The 23,978-nt window shown below is 40.2% G+C and overlaps 1 protein-coding gene across 1 annotated transcript in view; it reads left to right on the forward strand.

Annotated features, from left to right (window-relative positions):
* The window catches only part of LOC142656691 (large neutral amino acids transporter small subunit 4-like), a 35,688-nt gene that overhangs the window by 7,744 nt on the left and 3,966 nt on the right, over positions 1 to 23,978 (forward strand). Inside the window, exons 3-5 of the mRNA XM_075831616.1 lie at positions 9,830 to 9,906; positions 14,331 to 14,423; positions 23,794 to 23,927. Coding sequence (XP_075687731.1) covers positions 9,830 to 9,906; positions 14,331 to 14,423; positions 23,794 to 23,927 — 304 coding nt within the window. The remainder of the gene's footprint in view (positions 1 to 9,829; positions 9,907 to 14,330; positions 14,424 to 23,793; positions 23,928 to 23,978) is intronic.

The raw sequence follows: 23,978 nt of genomic DNA on the forward strand, positions 1-23,978 counted from the left end.
AATGGTCTCTGCTTCTATTGTGGGGATGACAAGCATCAAGTGAACACCTGTTCTAGGCATAAGAATAAGCAGCCGGAAAACTTCCGTGCCTAAGTGATCATCGGGGAGGTCACTTGGGCGCACAGGTATTTCCCGTAAATATGAAACGTAATAAAATCTTGCTTCCCTTTCAGGTCTCTTTTGGTCGTATGTCTGCTACCGGCAGTGCCTTCGTGGATTCAGGGTCGTCTGCTAATATTATGTCTGTGGAATTTGCTATGTCTCTAGCTATGCCTTTGATTGATTTGCCTAAACCTGTCCCGGTAGTGGGTATCGACTCCACTCCTCTTGCTAATGGTTATTTTACACAGCATACCCCTGTTTTTGAACTCCTTGTTGGCTCCATGCATTTGGAGCAGTGCTCTGTACTGTTGATGCAGGGATTATCGTCCGATTTGGTTTTAGGCCTTCCCTGGTTGCAGCTGCATAATCCCACGTTTGACTGGAATACTGGGGAGCTAACCAAATGGGGTAATGAATGCTTGACGTCATGTTTTTCTGTTAATTCTATTTCTCCCCCTGAGGAGGTGAACACTCTACCTGAGTTTATTCAGGACTTCGCTGATGTTTTCTCTAAGGAGGCCTCCGAAGTGTTACCTCCTCATAGAGAATACGATTGCGCCATCGATTTGGTACCAGGAGCTAAGCTCCCTAAGGGTAGGATATTTAATCTTTCTTGTCCCGAACGTGAAGCCATGAGAGAGTATATCCAGGAATGCCTGGCCAAGGGTTACATTCGCCCCTCTACTTCTCCGGTAGGTGCTGGCTTCTTCTTCGTAGGGAAGAAGGATGGTGGTCTTAGGCCATGCATTGACTACCATAACTTGAATAAGGTCACTGTAAGGAACCAGTATCCCCTTCCTTTGATTCCTGATCTCTTTAATCAGGTTCAGGGGGCCCAATGGTTCTCCAAGTTTGATCTACGGGGGGCTTATAACCTTATCCGCATCAAAGAGGGGGATGAGTGGAAGACTGCGTTTAACACGCCCGAAGGTCATTTCGAATACCTCGTCATGCCCTTTGGGTTGTGTAATGCCCCTGCGGTCTTCCAGAATTTCATAAATGAGATTTTAAGAGATTACCTGGGGATATTTCTTGTAGTGTACCTTGATGACATACTTGTGTTTTCCAAGGACTTGTCCTCCCACATTGAGCACGTCAGGAAGGTGCTCCAGGTCCTTCGGGAAAACAAACTGTTTGCGAAAACCGAAAAATGTGTGTTTGGGGTACAGGAGATACCATTTTTGGGTAAAATCCTCACTCCTCATGAATTCCGCATGGACCCCGCCAAGGTCCAGGCTGTGGCGGAATGGTCCAACCTGCCTCCCTGAAGGCGTTACAGTGTTTCTTGGGGTTCGCTAATTATTACAGGAGATTTATTGCTAACTTCTCGGTCATCGCTAAGCCTCTTACGGATCTCACTCGCAAAGGTGCTGAGCTCCTCCGCTGGCCTCCTGAGGCTGTCCAGGCTTTTGAGGTCCTTAAGAAGTGCTTTATCTCGGCCCGGTGCTGGTTCAGCCCAACCAAATGGAGCCATTTAACGTGGAGGTTGACGCATCCGAGGTGGGAGTGGGGGCTGTCTTGTCCCAGGGTACCAGGTCCCTCACCCATCTCCGTCCCTGTGCCTACTTCTCCAGGAAGTTTTCGCCCACTGAGAGTAACTATGATATTGGCAACCGCGAACTCTTAGCCATTAAATGGGCATTTGAAGAGTGGCGCCACTTCCTGGAAGGGGCTAGGCACCAGGTAACGGTCCTTACCGACCACAAGAATCTGGTTTTCCTAGAATCTGCCCGGAGGCTAAACCCAAGACAAGTTCGATGGGCGCTATTTTTTACCAGATTCAACTTTTTGGTTACCTATAGGGCTGGGTCTAAAAATATTAAGGCCGATGCACTGTCGCGTAGCTTCATGGCCAGCCCTCCTTCGGAGGAAGATCCTGCTTGTATTTTGCCTCCTGGTATAATCATTTCGTCTATTGATTCTGATTTAGTCTCTGAAATTGCGGCTGATCAAGGTTCAGCTCCCGGGAACCTTCCTGAGGACAAGCTGTTTGTTCCCCTGCAATTCCGGCTAAGGGTACTTAGGGAAAATCATGACTCCGCACTATCTGGTCATACAGGCGTCCTGGGTACCAAACACCTCATTACCAGAAATTATTGGTGGCCTGGGTTGCCTAAAGACGTTAAGGCCTACGTCGCCGCTTGTGAAGTTTGTGCTAGGTCCAAGACTCCCAGGTCCCGACCAGCGGGCTTACTACGTTCTTTGCCCATTCCCCAGAGACCTTGGACCCATATCTCCATGGATTTTATCACCGATTTGCCTACATCTCAAGGCAAGTCGGTGGTGTGGGTTGTAGTAGACCGCTTCAGTAAGATGTGCCACTTTGTGCCCCTCAAGAAACTACCCATTGCCAAGACGTTAGCTACCTTGTTTGTCAAACACATCCTGCGACTCCATGGGGTCCCTGTCAATATTGTTTCGGACAGAGGGGTACAATTTGTTTCATTGTTTTGGAGAGCCTTCTGTAAAAAGTTGGAGATTGATCTGTCCTTCTCCTCTGCCTTCCATCCTGAAACTAATGGCCAAACGGAGAGGACTAATCAATCTCTAGAACAATATTTAAGGTGTTTTATCTCCGACTGTCAATATGATTGGGTCTCATTCATCCCCCTCGCCGAATTTTCCCTTAATAACCGGGTCAGTAACTCGTCAGGGGTCTCCCCCTTTTTCTGTAATTTTGGGTTTAATCCACGGTTCTCCTCCGTTTCACCTGGTAGTTCCAACAATCCCGAGGTAGAGGTCGTTCATCAGGAACTGTGCACAGTCTGGGCCCAGGTTCAGAAGAACCTAGAGGCGTCCCAGAGCGTACAAAAAACTCAGGCTGATAGAAGACGTTCTGCTAACCCCTTGTTTATGGTCGGGGATCTGGTGTGGTTACCGTCTAGGAACTTGCGCCTTAAGGTCCCGTCCAAGAAGTTTGCTCCCCTCTTTATTGGGCCGTATAAGGTAATTGAAGTCCTCAATCCTGTCTCCTTCCGACTGGAGTTGCCCCCATCTTTTCGAATACACGACGTGTTTCATGCCTCCATCCTTAAACGCTGCTCCCCGTCCTTGGCTCCCTCGAGGAAACCTCCTGTTCCCGTTCTCCCCCCTGAGGGGGTGGAATTCGAGGTGGCCAAGATTGTGGACAGCAAGATGGTCCAAGGCTCCCTCCAGTACCTGGTCCATTGGAGATGATACGGGCCTGAGGAGAGGACTCGGGATGTTCACGCTGGGGTATTGGTCAGGAAGTTCCACCTTCGTTTCCCCAATAAACCAGGTCCACTTAGAAAGGGTCCAGTGGCCCCTCATAAAAGGGGGGGTACTGTAAAGGATCTGCCAGGCACAACTTCTGTGTATACTCCCATAGGTAATCAGTCTGCACCTGAGTCTGTGTCTCTGAGACGGACTTCATCTTCCACCACTCAGGATGGCAGGCTTAGGAGTGGGAGAGCCTATCGCAGCCTGGCCAGACGGAGCTAGCTCCCGCCCTCTGTCTATTTATACCTGCCTTTCCTGTTCCTCCTTGCTTGTGATTCTTCTCGTGTGGTTTCCTGGCCTTGCTACAGCTTCTAACTATTTGATCCTGCTCCATACTTACCCTGGCTTACTGACTACTCTCCTGCTCTGCGTTTGGTACCTCGTTCACTCCTGGTTTGACTCGGCTCGTTCACCACTCTTGTTGCTCACGGTGTTGCCGTGGGCAACTGCCCCATTTCCCTTAGCTTTGTGTACCCTTGTCTGTTTGTCTCGTGCACTTACTGAGCGTAGGGACGACCGCCCAGTTGTACCCCGTCGCCTAGGGCGGGTCGTTGCAAGTAGGCAGGGACAGAGTGGCGGGTAGATTAGGGCTCACTTGTCCGTTTTCCCTACCCCCATCATTACAGTATTATAGTAGTTATATTCATGCATATAGGGGGCAGTATTATAGTAGTTATATACTTGTATATAGGGGGCAGTATTATAGTAGTTATATTCTTGTATATAGGGAGCAGTATTATAGTAGTTATATTCTTGTATATAGGGGGCAGTATTATAGTAGTTATATTCTTGTATATAGGAGCAGTATTATAGTAGTTATATTCTTGTATATAGGGGGCAGTATTATAGTAGTTATATTCTTGTATATAGGGGCAGTATTATAGTAGTTATATTCTTGTACATAGGAGCAGTATTATAGTAGTTATATTCTTGTATATAGGGGCAGTATTATAGTAGTTATATTCTTGTATATAGGAGCAGTATTATAGTAGTTATATTCTTGTATATAGGAGCAGTATTATAGCAGTTATATTCTTGTATATAGGAGCAGTATTATAGTAGTTATATTCTTGTATATAGGGGGCAGTATTATAGTAGTTATATTCTTGTATATAGGGGCAGTATTATAGTAGTTATATTCTTGTATATAGGAGCAGTATTATAGTAGTTATATTCTTGTATATAGGAGCAGTATTATAGTAGTTATATTCTTGTATATAGGGGCAGTATTATAGTAGTTATATTCTTGTATATAGGAGCAGTATTATAGTAGTTATATTCTTGTATATAGGGGCAGTATTATAGTAGTTATATTCCTGTACATAGGGGGCAGTATTATAGTAGTTATATTCTTGTATATTAGGGGCAGTATTATAGTAGTTATATTCTTGTATATAGGGGGCAGTATTATAGTAGTTATATTCTTGTATATCGGGGGCAGTATTATAGTAGTTATATTCTTGTATATAGGGGCAGTATTATAGTAGTTATATTCTTGTACATAGGAGCAGTATTATAGTAGTTATATTCTTGTATATAGGGGCAGTATTATAGTAGTTATATTCTTGTATATAGGAGCAGTATTATAGTAGTTATATTCTTGTATATAGGAGCAGTATTATAGTAGTTATATTCTTGTATATAGGGGGCAGTATTATAGTAGTTATATTCTTGTATATAGGGGCAGTATTATAGTAGTTATATTCTTGTACATAGGAGCAGTATTATAGTAGTTATATTCTTGTATATAGGGGCAGTATTATAGTAGTTATATTCTTGTATATAGGAGCAGTATTATAGTAGTTATATTCTTGTATATAGGGGGCAGTATTATAGTAGTTATATTCTTGTATATAGGGGCAGTATTATAGTAGTTATATTCTTGTACATAGGAGCAGTATTATAGTAGTTATATTCTTGTATATAGGGGCAGTATTATAGTAGTTATATTCTTGTATATAGGAGCAGTATTATAGTAGTTATATTCTTGTATATAGGAGCAGTATTATAGTAGTTATATTCTTGTATATAGGGGGCAGTATTATAGTAGTTATATTCTTGTATATAGGAGCAGTATTATAGTAGTTATATTCTTGTATATAGGAGCAGTATTATAGTAGTTATATTCTTGTATATAGGGGGCAGTATTATAGTAGTTATATTCTTATATATAGGGGGCAGTATTATAGTAGTTATATTCTTGTATATAGGGGCAGTATTATAGTAGTTATATTCTTGTACATAGGAGCAGTATTATAGTAGTTATATTCTTGTATATAGGGGCAGTATTATAGTAGTTATATTCTTGTATATAGGAGCAGTATTATAGTAGTTATATTCTTGTATATAGGAGCAGTATTATAGCAGTTATATTCTTGTATATAGGAGCAGTATTATAGTAGTTATATTCTTGTATATAGGGGGCAGTATTATAGTAGTTATATTCTTGTATATAGGGGCAGTATTATAGTAGTTATATTCTTGTATATAGGAGCAGTATTATAGTAGTTATATTCTTGTATATAGGGGCAGTATTATAGTAGTTATATTCTTGTATATAGGAGCAGTATTATAGTGTTATATTCTTGTATATAGGAGCAGTATTATAGCAGTTATATTCTTGTATATAGGAGCAGTATTATAGTAGTTCTATTCTTGTATATAGGGGGCAGTATTATAGTAGTTATATTCTTGTATATAGGGGCAGTATTATAGTAGTTATATTCTTGTATATAGGAGCAGTATTATAGTAGTTATATTCTTGTATATAGGAGCAGTATTATAGTAGTTATATTCTTGTATATAGGGGCAGTATTATAGTAGTTATATTCTTGTATATAGGAGCAGTATTATAGTAGTTATATTCTTGTATATAGGGGCAGTATTATAGTAGTTATATTCCTGTACATAGGGGGCAGTATTATAGTAGTTATATTCTTGTATATTAGGGGCAGTATTATAGTAGTTATATTCTTGTATATAGGGGGCAGTATTATAGTAGTTATATTCTTGTATATAGGGGGCAGTATTATAGTAGTTATATTCTTGTATATAGGGGCAGTATTATAGTAGTTATATTCTTGTACATAGGAGCAGTATTATAGTAGTTATATTCTTGTATATAGGGGCAGTATTATAGTAGTTATATTCTTGTATATAGGAGCAGTATTATAGTAGTTATATTCTTGTATATAGGAGCAGTATTATAGTAGTTATATTCTTGTATATAGGGGGCAGTATTATAGTAGTTATATTCTTATATATAGGGGGCAGTATTATAGTAGTTATATTCTTGTATATAGGGGCAGTATTATAGTAGTTATATTCTTGTACATAGGAGCAGTATTATAGTAGTTATATTCTTGTATATAGGGGCAGTATTATAGTAGTTATATTCTTGTATATAGGAGCAGTATTATAGTAGTTATATTCTTGTATATAGGAGCAGTATTATAGCAGTTATATTCTTGTATATAGGAGCAGTATTATAGTAGTTATATTCTTGTATATAGGGGGCAGTATTATAGTAGTTATATTCTTGTATATAGGGGCAGTATTATAGTAGTTATATTCTTGTATATAGGAGCAGTATTATAGTAGTTATATTCTTGTATATAGGGGCAGTATTATAGTAGTTATATTCTTGTATATAGGAGCAGTATTATAGTAGTTATATTCTTGTATATAGGAGCAGTATTATAGCAGTTATATTCTTGTATATAGGAGCGGTATTATAGTAGTTATATTCTTGTATATAGGGGGCAGTATTATAGTAGTTATATTCTTGTATATAGGAGCAGTATTATAGTAGTTATATTCCTGTATATAGGGGCAGTATTATAGTAGTTATATTCTTGTATATAGTGGCAGTATTATAATAGTTATATTCTTGTATATAGGGGCAGTATTATTGTAGTTATATTCTTGTATATAGGAGGCAGTATTATAGTAGTTATATTCTTGTATATAGGAGCAGTATTATAGTAGTTATATTCTTGTATATAGGGGCAGTATTATAGTAGTTATATTCTTGTATATAGGAGCAGTATTATAGTAGTTATATTCTTGTATATAGGAGCAGTATTATAGTAGTTATATTCTTGTATATAGGAGGCAGTATTATAGTAGTTATATTCTTGTATATAGGGGCAGTATTATAGTAGTTATATTCTTGTATATAGGGGGCAGTATTATAGTAGTTATATTCTTGTATATAGGGAGCAGTATTATAGTAGTTATATTCCTGTATATAGGGGCAGTATTATAGTAGTTATATTCTTGTATATAGGGGGCAGTATATAGTAGTTATATTCTTGTATATAGGGGCAGTATTATAGTAGTTATATTCTTGTATATAGGGGGCAGTATTATAATAGTTATATTCTTGTATATAGAGGCAGTATTATAATAGTTATATTCTTGTATATAGGGGCAGTATTATAGTAGTTATATTCTTGTATATAGGGGGCAGTATTATAGTAGTTATATTCTTGTATATAGGGGCAGTATTATAGTAGTTATATTCTTGTATATAGGGGCAGTATTATAGTAGTTATATTCTTGTATATAGGGGGCAGTATATAGTAGTTATATTCTTGTATATAGGGGCAGTATTATAGTAGTTATATTCTTGTATATAGGGGGCAGTATTATAGTAGTTATAGTCTTGTATATAGGGGCAGTATTATAGTATTTATATTCTTGTATATAGGAGGCAGTATTATAGTAGTTATATTCTTGTATATAGGAGCAGTATTATAGTAGTTATATTCTTGTATATAGGAGCAGTATTATAGTAGTTATATTCTTGTATATATGGGCAGTATTATAGTAGTTATATTCTTGATTATAGGGGGCAGTATTATAGTAGTTATATTCTTGTATATAGGAGCAGTATTATAGTAGTTATATTCTTGTATATAGGAGCAGTGTTATAGTAGTTATAGTCTTGTATATAGGGGCAGTATTATAGTAGATATATTCTTGTACATAGGAGCAGTATTATAGTAGTTATAATCTTGTATATAGGGCGCAGTATTATAGTAGTTATATTCTTGTATATAGGAGGCAGTATTATAGTAGTTATATTCTTGTATATAGGAGCAGTATTATAGTAGTTATATTCTTGTATATAGGGGGCAGTATTATAGTAGTTATATTCTTGTATATAGGGGCAGTATTATAGTAGTTATATTCTTGTATATAGGAGCAGTATTATAGTAGTTATATTCTTGTATATAGGGGGCAGTATTATAGTAGTTATATTCTTGTATATAGGAGCAGTATTATAGTAGTTATATTCTTGTATATAGGGAGCAGTATTATAGTAGTTATATTCTTGTATATAGGGGGCAGTATTATAGTAGTTATATTCTTGTATATAGGGCGCAGTATTAGGGCATGACCACACATGGCGGAATTCCTCCGCAACTGTCCGCATCAATGCCGCACCTAATCCGGGTTGCGGATTACGGCTGCGGATCTGCACAAAATGTGCAGAAAATTGATGCGGACTGGCCGCTGCGGACTGCAGGAAAAGTGCTTCCCTTCTCCCTATCAGTGCAGGATAGAGAGAAGGGACAGCACTTTCCCTAGTGAAAGTAAAAGAAATTCATACTTACCGCCCGTTGTCTTTATGACGCGTCCCTCCTTCGGCATCCAGCCCGACCTCCCTGGATGACGCGGCAGTCCATGTGACCGCTGCAGCCTGTGCTTGGCCTGTGATTGGCTGCAGCCGTCACTTACACTGAAACGTCATCCTGGGAGGCCGGACTGGAGACAGAAACAGGGAGTTCTCGGTAAGTACGAACTTCATTTTTTTTTACAGATACATGTATATTGGGATCGGTAGTCACTGTCCCGGGTGCAGAAACAGTTACTGCCGATCGCTTAACTCTTTCAGCACCCTGGACAGTGACTATTTACAGACGTCTCCTAGCAACGCTCCCGTCATTACGGGAGCCCCATTGACTTCCTCAGTCTGGCTGTAGACCTAGAAATACATAGGTCCAGCCAGAATGAAGAAATGTCAAGTAAAAAAAGCAAGACGCATCCGCAGCACACATGACATGTGCATGACAGCTGCGGACTTCATTGCGGAACTTTGAATCTCCATTGAAGTCAATGGAGAAATTCCGCCATGAGTCCGCCACTGCTCCGCAACAGACAGAGCATGCTGCGGACACCAAATTCCGCTCCGCAGCCTATGCTCCGCAGCGGAATTGTACGCATCGTGTAAACGAACACTGCTAAATTAAAGTGAAAGTCAATGGAGAAACGGCTCCGCTGCGGATTAACGCTGCGGAGTGTCCGCAGCGGAATTTAAGTGCAATTCCGCCATGTGTGAACCCGCCCTTATAGTAGTTATATTCTTGCATATAGGGGTAGTATTATACGGGTAGGAGATGATGGTGCAGTAGTTGTTTTTCTGCACAGTCCCACTTCTCTTGCTGGGTGTTCGTACATGTGATTCTCTCTCGTCCCTCAGACTTGTCCCTGTTTTTGCCTTTTGCGTTGATGGCGCAGGGGCTCGGGGGAAGCTGCGTCCTCTTCTCCTCTCTCATGGTAAGGACGAGATGTCATCGCTGGTGGAGATTTACCTCAATGATGGATATAAATCATCTTATCAGTGACCGATTTATTGTGTTTTTATGTGAACTGTCTGTGACGTCCGATGTGTCACCTACAAACACGCTGATTGTTTATACAACAGATCCCGGATCACACCCAAGAAGTCCGATCCCAGCACACAAATCATGATATAAAACCCAGTGCACTGCTGAGCCGTGTATCTAATCTTATCATGTGTGATACTGTCTGCTGAGCCGTGTATCTAATCTTATCATGTGTGATACTGTCTGCTGAGCCGTGTATCTAAGCCTATCATGTGTGATACTGTCTGCTGAGCCATGTATCTAATCCTATCATGTGTGATACTGTCTGCTGAGCCGTGTATCTAATCCTATCATGTGTGATACTGTCTGCTGAGCCGTGTATCTAATCTTTTCATGCGTGATACTGCCTGCTGAGCCATGTATCTAATCCTATCATGTGTCATACTGTCTGCTGAGCCGTGTATCTAATCCTATCATGTGTGATACTGTCTGCTGAGCTGTGTATCTAATCCTATCATGTGTGATACTGTCTGCTGAGCCATGTATCTAATCCTATCATGTGTGATATTGTCTGCTGAGCCATGTATCTAATCCTATCATGTGATACTGTCTGCTGAGCCATGTATCTAATCCTATCATGTGTGATACTGTCTGCTGAGCCATGTTTCTAATCCGATCATGTGTGATACTGTCTGCTGAGCCGTGTATCTAATCCTATCATGTGTGATACTGTCTGCTGAGCTGTGTATCTAATCCTATCCTGTGTGATACTGTCTGCTGAGCTGTGTATCTAATCCTATCATGTGTGATACTGTCTGCTGAGCTGTGTATCTAATCTTATCATGTGTGATACTGTCTGCTGAGCTGTGTATCTAATCCTATCATGTGTGATACTGTCTGCTGAGCCATGTTTCTAATCCTATCATGTGATACTGTCTGCTGAGCCATGTATCTAATCCAATCATGTGATACTGTCTGCTGAGCCATATATCTAATCCTATCATGTGTGATACTGTCTGCTGAGCTGTGTATCTAATCCTATCATGTGTGTTACTATCTGCTGAACTGTGTATCTAATCCTATCATGTGTGATACTGTCTGCTAAGCCGTGTATCTAATCCTATCATGTGTGATGCTGTCTGCTGAGCTGTGTATCTAATCCTAAGATGTGTGATACTGTCTGCTGAGCCGTGTATCTAATCCTATCATGTGTGATACTGTCTGCTGAGCTGTGTATTTAATCCTATCATGTGTGGTACTGCCTGCTGAGCTGTGTATCTAATCCTATCATGTGTGATACTGTCTGCTGAGCTGTGTATCTAATCCTATCATGTGTGATACTGTCTGCTGAGCCGTGTATCTAATCCTATCATGTAAGATACTGTCTGCTGAGCCGTGTATCTAATCCTATCATGTAAGATACTGTTTGCTGAGCTGTGTATCTAATCCTATCATGTGTGATACTGTCTGCTGAGCCGTGTATCTAATCATATCATGTGTGATACTGTCTGATGAGCTGTGTATCTAATCCTATCATGTGTGATACTGTCTGCTGAGCTGTGTATCTAATCCTATCATGTGTGATACTGTCTGCTGAGCTGTGTATCTAATCCTATCATGTGTGATACTGTCTGCTGAGCCGTGTATCTAATCCTATCATGTGTGATACTGTCTGCTGAGCCGTGTATCTAATCCTATCATGTGTGATACTGTCTGCCGAGCTGTGTATCTAATCCTATCATGTGTGATACTGTCTGCTGAGCTGTGTATCTAATCCTATCATGTGTGATACTGTCTGCTGATCTGTGTATCTAATCCTATCATGTGTGATACTGTCTGCTGAGCTGTGTATCTAATCCTATCATGTGTGATACTGTCTGCTGATCTGTGTATCTAATCATATCATGTGTGATACTGTCTGCTGAGCTGTGTATCTAATCCTATCATGTGTGATACTGTCTGCTGGGCTGTGTATCTAATCATATCATGTGTGATACTGTCTGCTGGGCTGTGTATCTAATCCTATCATGTGTGATACTGTCTGCTGAGCTGTGTATCTAATCCTATCATGTGTGATACTGCCTGCTGAGCTGTGTATCTAATCCTATCATGTGTGATACTGTCTGCTGAGCTATGTATCTAATCCTATTATGTGTGATACTGTCTGCTGAGCCGTGTATCTAATCGTATCGTATCATGTGTGATACTGTCTGCTGAGCTGTGTATCTAATCCTAGCATGTGTGATACTGTCTGCTGAGCTGTGTATCTAATCCTATCATGTGTGATACTATCTGCTGAGCTGTGTATCTAATCCTTTCATGTGTGATACTGTCTGCTGAGCTGTGTATTTAATCCTATCATGTGTGGTACTGTCTGCTGAGCTGTGTATCTAATCCTATCATGTGTGATACTGTCTGCTGAGCTGTGTATCTAATCCTATCATGTGTGATACTGTCTGCTGAGCCGTGTATCTAATCCTATCATGTAAGATACTGTCTGCTGAGCCGTGTATCTAATCCTATCATGTAAGATACTGTCTGCTGAGCTGTGTATCTAATCCTATCATGTGTGATACTGTCTGCTGAGCCGTGTATCTAATCATATCATGTGTGATACTGTCTGATGAGCTGTGTATCTAATCCTATCATGTGTGATACTGTCTACTGAGCCACTGTATCTAATCCTATCATGTGTGATACTGTCTGCTGAGCTGTGTATCTAATCATATCATGTGTGATACTGTCTGCTGAGCCATGTATCTAATCCTATCATGTGTGATACTGTCTGCTGAGCTGTGTATCTAATCCTATCATGTGTGATACTGTCTGCTGAGCTGTGTATCTAATCCTATCATGTGTGATACTGTCTGCTGAGCTGTGTATCTAATCCTATCATGTGTGATACTGTCTGATGAGCCGTGTATCTAATCATATCATGTGTGATACTGTCTGATGAGCTGTGTATCTAATCCTATCATGTGTGATACTGTCTGCTGAGCTGTGTATCTAATCCTATCATGTGTGATACTGTCTGCTGAGCTGTGTATCTAATCCCATCATGTGTGATACTGTCTGCTGAGCCGTGTATCTAATCCTATCATGTGTGATACTGTCTGCTGAGCCGTGTATCTAATCCTATCATGTGTGATACTGTCTGCCGAGCTGTGTATCTAATCCTATCATGTGTGATACTGTCTGCTGAGCTGTGTATCTAATCCTATCATGTGTGATACTGTCTGCTGATCTGTGTATCTAATCCTATCATGTGTGATACTGTCTGCTGAGCCGTGTATCTAATCCTATCATGTGTGATACTGTCTGCTGAGCTGTGTATCTAATCCTATCATGTGTGATACTATCTGCTGAGCTGTGTATCTAATCCTTTCATGTGTGATACTGTCTGCTGAGCTGTGTATTTAATCCTATCATGTGTGGTACTGTCGGCTGAACTGTGTATCTAATCCTATCATGTGTGATACTGTCTGCTGAGCTGTGTATCTAATCCTATCATGTGTGATACTGTCTGCTGAGCCGTGTATCTGATCCTATCATGTAAGATACTGTCTGCTGAGCCGTGTATCTAATCCTATCATGTAAGATACTGTCTGCTGAGCTGTGTATCTAATCCTATCATGTGTGATACTGTCTGCTGAGCCGTGTATCTAATCATATCATGTGTGATACTGTCTGATGAGCTGTGTATCTAATCCTATCATGTGTGATACTGTCTGCTGAGCTGTGTATCTAATCCTATCATGTGTGATACTGTCTGCTGAGCTGTGTATCTAATCCTATCATGTGTGATACTGTCTGCTGAGCCGTGTATCTAATCCTATCATGTGTGATACTGTCTGCTGAGCCGTGTATCTAATCATATCATGTGTGATACTGTCTGATGAGCCGTGTATCTAATCATATCATGTGTGATACTGTCTGATGAGCTGTGTATCTAATCCTATCATGTGTGATACTGTCTGCTGAGCTGTGTATCTAATCCTATCATGTGTGATACTGTCTGCTGAGCTGTGTATCTAATCCTATCATGTGTGATACTGTCTGCTGAGCCGTGTATCTAATCCTATCATGTGTGATACTGTCTGCTGAGCCGTGTATCTAATCCTATCATGTGTGATACTGTCTGCCGAGCTGTGTATCTAATCCTATCATGTGTGATACTGTGCTGAGCCGTGTATCTAATCCTATCATGTGTGATACTGTGCTGAGCCGTGTATCTAATCCTATCATGTGTGATACTGTGGTACAGAACCTCCTGTGTCTAGTTGATATTTGCTGTATACATATATGTCATATCTTATAATTGCGGCACCGGCGCACGGACGTCTTATACACGGCAGTGTCTCGTTTCTCCGGCAGCTGCCACAAGTCTTGGAGGATGTTGGGTCTCTGTACTCCGCTCTGGTCATGGCGAGTTTCACCGCATCAGCGACCGTCTTCACCATCTTCAAGGTAAGACATGAGCCTGATTTATCAAAACTGTCTAAAAGCAAAACTATCTTTATTGCCCATAGCAACCAATCACAGAGCAGCTTTCATTTTCCGAGAAGAGTTTAATAAATAAAAGCTGAGCTCTGATTGGTTGCTATGGGTGCAAAGGAAGTTTTACTATATATAGTGTTCAGCCCGTGGTTATACAGTGGTATATATAGTGGTCAGTCCCTGGTTATACAGTGGTATATATATAGTGGTCAGTCCCTGGTTATACAGTGGTATATATATAGTGCTCAGTCCCTGGTTATACAGTGGTATATATAGTGCTCAGTCCCTGGTTATACAGTGGTATATATATAGTGGTCAGTCCCTGGTTATACAGTGGTATATATATAGTGCTCAGTCCCTGGTTATACAGTGGTATATATAGTGCTCAGTCCCTGGTTATACAGTGGTATATATATAGTGGTCAGTCCCTGGTTATACAGTGGTATATATAGTGCTCAGTCCCTGGTTATACAGTGGTATATATAGTGCTCAGTCCCTGGTTATACAGTGGTATATATAGTGCTCAGTCCCTGGTTATACAGTGGTATATATAGTGGTCAGTCCCTGGTTATACAGTGGTATATATAGTGCTCAGTCCCTGGTTATACAGTGGTATATATAGTGCTCAGTCCCTGGTTATACAGTGGTATATATATATATAGTGCTCAGTCCCTGGTTATACAGTGGTATATATAGTGCTCAGTCCCTGGTTATACAGTGGTATATATAGTGCTCAGTCCCTGGTTATACAGTGGTATATATATATAGTGCTCAGTCCCTGGTTATACAGTGGTATATATAGTGCTCAGTCCCTGGTTATACAGTGGTATATATAGTGGTCAGTCCCTGGTTATACAGTGGTATATATAGTGGTCAGTCCCTGGTTATACAGTGGTATATATAGTGCTCAGTCCCTGGTTATACAGTGGTATATATAGTGCTCAGTCCCTGGTTATACAGTGGTATATATATAGTGGTCAGTCCCTGGTTATACAGTGGTATATATAGTGCTCAGTCCCTGGTTATACAGTGGTATATATATAGTGCTCAGTCCCTGGTTATACAGTGGTATATATAGTGCTCAGTCCCTGGTTATACAGTGGTATATATAGTGGTCAGTCCCTGGTTATACAGTGGTATATATAGTGGTCAGTCCCTGGTTATAAAGTGGTATATATAGTGCTCAGTCCCTGGTTATACAGTGGTATATATATATATAGTGCTCAGTCCCTGGTTATACAGTGGTATATATAGTGCTCAGTCCCTGGTTATACAGTGGTATATATATAGTGGTCAGTCCCTGGTTATACAGTGGTATATATAGTGCTCAGTCCCTGGTTATACAGTGGTATATATAGTGGTCAGTCCCTGGTTATACAGTGGTATATATAGTGCTCAGTCCCTGGTTATACAGTGGTATATATATAGTGGTCAGTCCCTGGTTATACAGTGGTATATATAGTGCTCAGTCCCTGGTTATACAGTGGTATATATATATAGTGCTCAGTCCCTGGTTATACAGTGGTATATATAGTGCTCAGTCCCTGGTTATACAGTGGTATATATATATAGTGCTCAGTCCCTGGTTATACAGTGGTATATATAGTGCTCAGTCCCTGGTTATACAGTGGTATATATAGTGGTCAGTCCCTGGTTATACAGTGGTATATATAGTGGTCAGTCCCTGGTTATACAGTGGTATATATAGTGCTCAGTCCCTGGTTATACAGTGGTATATATAGTGCTCAGTCCCTGGTTATACAGTGGTATATATATAGTGCTCATTCCCTGGTTATACAGTGGTATATATATAGTGCCCAGTCCCTGTTTATACAGTGTTATATATATAGTGTTCAGTCCCTGGTTACACAGTGTTATATATATAGTGCTCAGTCCCTGGTTATACAGTGGTATATATAGTGCTCAGTCCCTGGTTATACAGTGTTGTATATAGTGCTCATTCCCTGGTTATACAGTGGTATATATATAGTGCCCAGTCCCTGTTTATACAGTGTTATATATATAGTGTTCAGTCCCTGGTTACACAGTGTTATATATATAGTGCTCAGTCCCTGGTTATACAGTGGTATATATAGTGCTCAGTCCCTGGTTATACAGTGTTGTATATAGTGCTCAGTCCCTGGTTATACAGTGGTATATATAGTGTTCAGTCCCTGGTTATACAGTTGTATATATAGTGCTCAGTCCCTGGTTATACAGTGGTATATATATATAGTGCTCAGTCCCTGGTTATACAGTGTTGTATATAGTTCTCAGTCCCTGGTTATACAGTGGTATATATAGTGCTCAGTCCCTGGTTATACAGTGGTATATATAGTGCTCATTCCCTGGTTATACAGTGGTATATATAGTGGTCAGTCCCTGTTTATACAGTGTTATATATATAGTGTTCAGTCCCTGGTTACACAGTGTTATATATATAGTGCTCAGTCCCTGGTTATACAGTGTTGTATATAGTGCTCAGTCCCTGGTTATACAGTGGTATATATAGTGCTCAGTCCCTGGTTATACAGTGTTGTATATAGTGCTCAGTCCCTGGTTATACAGTGGTATATATAGTGTTCAGTCCCTGGTTATACAGTGGTATATATATAGTGCTCAGTCCCTGGTTATACAGTGGTATATATAGTGCTCAGTCCCTGGTTATACAGTGGTATATATAGTGCTCAGTCCCTGGTTATACAGTGGTATATATAGTGCTCAGTCCCTGGTTATACAGTGTTATATATAGTGCTCAGTCCCTGGTTATACAGTGGTATATATAGTGCTCAGTCCCTGGTTATACAGTGTTATATATAGTGCTCAGTCCCTGGTTATACAGTGGTATATATAGTGCTCAGTCCCTGGTAATACAGTGTTATATATAGTGCTCAGTCCCTGGTTATACAGTGGTATATATAGTGCTCAGTCCCTGGTTATACAGTGTTATATATAGTGCTCAGTCCCTGGTTATACAGTGGTATATATAGTGCTCAGTCCCTGGTTATACAGTGTTATATATAGTGCTCAGTCCCTGGTTATACAGTGGTATATATAGTGCTCAGTCCCTGGTTATACAGTGTTATATATAGTGCTCAGTCCCTGGTTATACAGTGGTATATATAGTGCTCAGTCCCTGGTTATACAGTGGTATATATAGTGCTCAGTCCCTGGTTATACAGTGGTATATATAGTGCTCAGTCCCTGGTTATACAGTGGTATATATAGTGCTCAGTCCCTGGTTATACAGTGGTATATATAGTGCTCAGTCCCTGGTTATACAGTGGTATATATAGTGCTCAGTCCCTGGTTATACAGTTGTATATATAGTGCTCAGTCCCTGGTTATACAGTGGTATATATAGTGCTCAGTCCCTGGTTATACAGTGGTATATATAGTGCTCAGTCCCTGGTTATACAGTGTTATATATAGTGCTCAGTCCCTGGTTATACAGTGGTATATATAGTGCTCAGTTCCTGGTTATACAGTGGTATATATATAGTGGTCAGTCCCTGGTTATACAGTGGTATATATAGTGCTCAGTCCCTGGTTATACAGTGGTATATATATATAGTGCTCAGTCCCTGGTTATACAGTGGTATATATAGTGCTCAGTCCCTGGTTATACAGTGGTATATATAGTGCTCAGTCCCTGGTTATACAGTGGTATATATAGTGCTCAGTCCCTGGTTATACAGTGGTATATATATATAGTGGTCAGTCCCTGGTTATACAGTGGTATATATAGTGCTCAGTCCCTGGTTATACAGTGGTATATATATATAGTGCTCAGTCCCTGGTTATACAGTGGTATATATAGTGCTCAGTCCCTGGTTATACAGTGGTATAAATATATAGTGCTCAGTCCCTGGTTATACAGTGGTATATATAGTGGTCAGTCCCTGGTTATACAGTGGTATATATAGTGGTCAGTCCCTGGTTATACAGTGGTATATATAGTGGTCAGTCCCTGGTTATACAGTGGTATATATAGTGCTCAGTCCCTGGTTATACAGTGGTGTATATATATAGTGTTCAGCCCCTGGTTATACAGTGGTATATATAGTGCTCAGTCCCTGGTTATACAGTGGTATATATAGTGCTCAGTCCCTGGTTATACAGTGGTATATATAGTGCTCAGTCCCTGGTTATACAGTGGTATATATAGTGCTCAGTCCCTGGTTATACAGTGGTATATATAGTGCTCAGTCCCTGGTTATACAGTGGTATATATATATAGTGCTCATTCCCTGGTTATACAGTGGTATATATATAGTGCCCAGTCCCTGTTTATACAGTGTTATATATATAGTGTTCAGTCCCTGGTTACACAGTGTTATATATATAGTGCTCAGTCCCTGGTTATACAGTGGTATATATAGTGCTCAGTCCCTGGTTATACAGTGTTGTATATAGTGCTCAGTCCCTGGTTATACAGTGGTATATATAGTGTTCAGTCCCTGGTTATACAGTGGTATATATAGTGCTCAGTCCCTGGTTATACAGTGGTATATATAGTGCTCAGTCCCTGGTTATACAGTGTTATATATATAGTGTTCAGTCCCTGGTTACACAGTGTTATATATATAGTGCTCAGTCCCTGGTTATACAGTGGTATATATAGTGCTCAGTCCCTGGTTATACAGTTGTATATATAGTGCTCATTCCCTGGTTATACAGTGGTATATATATAGTGCCCAGTCCCTGTTTATACAGTGTTATATATATAGTGTTCAGTCCCTGGTTACACAGTGTTATATATATATAGTGCTCAGTCCCTGGTTATACAGTGTTGTATATAGTGCTCAGTCCCTGGTTATACAGTGGTATATATAGTGCTCAGTCCCTGGTTATACAGTGTTATATATAGTGCTCAGTCCCTGGTTATACAGTGGTATATATAGTGCTCAGTCCCTGGTTATACAGTGTTATATATAGTGCTCAGTCCCTGGTTATACAGTGGTATATATAGTGCTCAGTCCCTGGTTATACAGTGGTATATATAGTGCTCAGTCCCTGGTTATACAGTGGTATATATAGTGCTCAGTCCCTGGTTATACAGTGGTATATATAGTGCTCAGTCCCTGGTTATACAGTGGTATATATAGTGCTCAGTCCCTGGTTATACAGTGGTATATATAGTGCTCAGTCCCTGGTTATACAGTGGTATATATAGTGCTCAGTCCCTGGTTATACAGTGGTATATATAGTGCTCAGTCCCTGGTTATACAGTGGTATATATAGTGCTCAGTCCCTGGTTATACAGTGGTATATATAGTGCTCAGTCCCTGGTTATACAGTGGTATATATAGTGCTCAGTCCCTGGTTATACAGTGGTATATATAGTGCTCAGTCCCTGGTTATACAGTGTTATATATAGTGCTCAGTCCCTGGTTATACAGTGGTATATATAGTGCTCAGTCCCTGGTTATACAGTGGTATATATAGTGCTCAGTCCCTGGTTATACAGTGGTATATATATAGTGCTCAGTCCCTGGTTATACAGTGGTATATATAGTGCTCAGTCCCTGGTTATACAGTGGTATATATAGTGCTCAGTCCCTGGTTATACAGTGGTATATATAGTGCTCAGTCCCTGGTTATACAGTGGTATATATAGTGCTCAGTCCCTGGTTATACAGTGGTATATATAGTGCTCAGTCCCTGGTTATACAGTGGTATATATAGTGCTCAGTCCCTGGTTATACAGTGGTATATATAGTGCTCAGTCCCTGGTTATACAGTGTTATATATAGTGCTCAGTCCCTGGTTATACAGTGGTATATATAGTGCTCAGTCCCTGGTTATACAGTGGTATATATAGTGCTCAGTCCCTGGTTATACAGTGGTATATATATAGTGCTCAGTCCCTGGTTATACAGTGGTATATATAGTGCTCAGTCCCTGGTTATACAGTGGTATATATAGTGCTCAGTCCCTGGTTATACAGTGGTATATATAGTGCTCAGTCCCTGGTTATACAGTTGTATATATAGTGCTCAGTCCCTGGTTATACAGTGGTATATATAGTGCTCAGTCCCTGGTTATACAGTGGTATATATAGTGCTCAGTCCCTGGTTATACAGTGTTATATATAGTGCTCAGTCCCTGGTTATACAGTGGTATATATAGTGCTCAGTTCCTGGTTATACAGTGGTATATATATAGTGGTCAGTCCCTGGTTATACAGTGGTATATATAGTGCTCAGTCCCTGGTTATACAGTGGTATATATATATAGTGCTCAGTCCCTGGTTATACAGTGGTATATATAGTGCTCAGTCCCTGGTTATACAGTGGTATATATAGTGCTCAGTCCCTGGTTATACAGTGGTATATATAGTGCTCAGTCCCTGGTTATACAGTGGTATATATATATAGTGGTCAGTCCCTGGTTATACAGTGGTATATATAGTGCTCAGTCCCTGGTTATACAGTGGTATATATATATAGTGCTCAGTCCCTGGTTATACAGTGGTATATATAGTGCTCAGTCCCTGGTTATACAGTGGTATATATATATAGTGCTCAGTCCCTGGTTATACAGTCGTATATATAGTGGTCAGTCCCTGGTTATACAGTGGTATATATAGTGGTCAGTCCCTGGTTATACAGTGGTATATATAGTGGTCAGTCCCTGGTTATACAGTGGTATATATAGTGCTCAGTCCCTGGTTATACAGTGGTGTATATATATAGTGTTCAGCCCCTGGTTATACAGTGGTATATATAGTGCTCAGTCCCTGGTTATACAGTGGTATATATAGTGCTCAGTCCCTGGTTATACAGTGGTATATATAGTGCTCAGTCCCTGGTTATACAGTGGTATATATAGTGCTCAGTCCCTGGTTATACAGTGGTATATATAGTGCTCAGTCCCTGGTTATACAGTGGTATATATATATAGTGCTCATTCCCTGGTTATACAGTGGTATATATATAGTGCCCAGTTCCTGTTTATACAGTGTTATATATATAGTGTTCAGTCCCTGGTTACACAGTGTTATATATATAGTGCTCAGTCCCTGGTTATACAGTGGTATATATAGTGCTCAGTCCCTGGTTATACAGTGTTGTATATAGTGCTCAGTCCCTGGTTATACAGTGGTATATATAGTGTTCAGTCCCTGGTTATACAGTTGTATATATAGTGCTCAGTCCCTGGTTATACAGTGGTATATATATATAGTGCTCAGTCCCTGGTTATACAGTGTTGTATATAGTGCTCAGTCCCTGGTTATACAGTGGTATATATAGTGCTCAGTCCCTGGTTATACAGTTGTATATATAGTGCTCATTCCCTGGTTATACAGTGGTATATATATAGTGCCCAGTCCCTGTTTATACAGTGTTATATATATAGTGTTCAGTCCCTGGTTACACAGTGTTATATATATATAGTGCTCAGTCCCTGGTTATACAGTGTTGTATATAGTGCTCAGTCCCTGGTTATACAGTGGTATATATAGTGCTCAGTCCCTGGTTATACAGTGTTATATATAGTGCTCAGTCCCTGGTTATACAGTGGTATATATAGTGCTCAGTCCCTGGTTATACAGTGTTATATATAGTGCTCAGTCCCTGGTTATACAGTGGTATATATAGTGCTCAGTCCCTGGTTATACAGTGGTATATATAGTGCTCAGTCCCTGGTTATACAGTGGTATATATAGTGCTCAGTCCCTGGTTATACAGTGGTATATATAGTGCTCAGTCCCTGGTTATACAGTGGTATATATAGTGCTCAGTCCCTGGTTATACAGTGGTATATATAGTGCTCAGTCCCTGGTTATACAGTGGTATATATAGTGCTCAGTCCCTGGTTATACAGTGGTATATATAGTGCTCAGTCCCTGGTTATACAGTGGTATATATAGTGCTCAGTCCCTGGTTATACAGTGGTATATATAGTGCTCAGTCCCTGGTTATACAGTGGTATATATAGTGCTCAGTCCCTGGTTATACAGTGTTATATATAGTGCTCAGTCCCTGGTTATACAGTGGTATATATAGTGCTCAGTCCCTGGTTATACAGTGGTATATATAGTGCTCAGTCCCTGGTTATACAGTGGTATATATAGTGCTCAGTCCCTGGTTATACAGTGGTATATATAGTGCTCAGTCCCTGGTTATACAGTGGTATATATAGTGCTCAGTCCCTGGTTATACAGTTGTATATATAGTGCTCAGTCCCTGGTTATACAGTGGTATATATAGTGCTCAGTCCCTGGTTATACAGTGGTATATATAGTGCTCAGTCCCTGGTTATACAGTGGTATATATATAGTGCTCAGTCCCTGGTTATACAGTGGTATATATAGTGCTCAGTCCCTGGTTATACAGTGGTATATATAGTGCTCAGTCCCTGGTTATACAGTGGTATATATAGTGCTCAGTCCCTGGTTATACAGTGGTATATATAGTGCTCAGTCCCTGGTTATACAGTGGTATATATAGTGCTCAGTCCCTGGTTATACAGTGGTATATATAGTGCTCAGTCCCTGGTTATACAGTGGTATATATAGTGCTCAGTCCCTGGTTATACAGTGGTATATATAGTGCTCAGTCCCTGGTTATACAGTGGTATATATAGTGCTCAGTCCCTGGTTATACAGTGGTATATATAGTGCTCAGTCCCTGGTTATACAGTGTTATATATAGTGCTCAGTCCCTGGTTATACAGTGGTATATATAGTGCTCAGTCCCTAGTTATACAGTGGTATATATAGTGCTCAGTCCCTGGTTATACAGTGGTATATATAGTGCTCAGTCCCTGGTTATACAGTGGTATATATAGTGCTCAGTCCCTGGTTATACAGTGGTATATATAGTGCTCAGTCCCTGGTTATACAGTGGTATATATAGTGCTCAGTCCCTGGTTATACAGTTGTATATATAGTGCTCAGTCCCTGGTTATACAGTGGTATATATAGTGCTCAGTCCCTGGTTATACAGTGGTATATATAGTGCTCAGTCCCTGGTTATACAGTGGTATATATATAGTGCTCAGTCCCTGGTTATACAGTGGTATATATAGTGCTCAGTCCCTGGTTATACAGTGGTATATATATAGTGGTCAGTCCCTGGTTATACAGTGGTATATATAGTGGTCAGTCCCTGGTTATACAGTGGTATATATATAGTGCTCAGTCCCTGGTTATACAGTGGTATATATAGTGCTCAGTCCCTGGTTATACAGTGTTATATATATATATATATATATATATATAGTGCTCAGTGTTATATGTAGCACTCAGGTTACCCTGTGAATGGCGGCACGCGCTCTGGGTTGTGAGATTTCAGAGTTATAAGCCTTTTGCTTCCTCTCTTCCTTCTGTCAGGTCATTTTTTATGCTGGGGTTCCCATGGTCCCCATCATTTTAGGATACGGGGCCATGTCCTGCGCTATGTTCCTGAACTGTACTCTCTGCTGGAGCCTGAACCCAACCGGGAAGGAAGATGAGAACATTTACAGGTGCGCGGGCCTTTACTCCACCTTTATCACCCGTCCACCAGTGATTATTAC

The sequence above is a fragment of the Rhinoderma darwinii genome, chromosome 6 (assembly GCF_050947455.1).
Source record: "Rhinoderma darwinii isolate aRhiDar2 chromosome 6, aRhiDar2.hap1, whole genome shotgun sequence".
In the NCBI taxonomy this organism is placed as follows: Eukaryota; Metazoa; Chordata; class Amphibia; order Anura; family Rhinodermatidae; genus Rhinoderma; species Rhinoderma darwinii.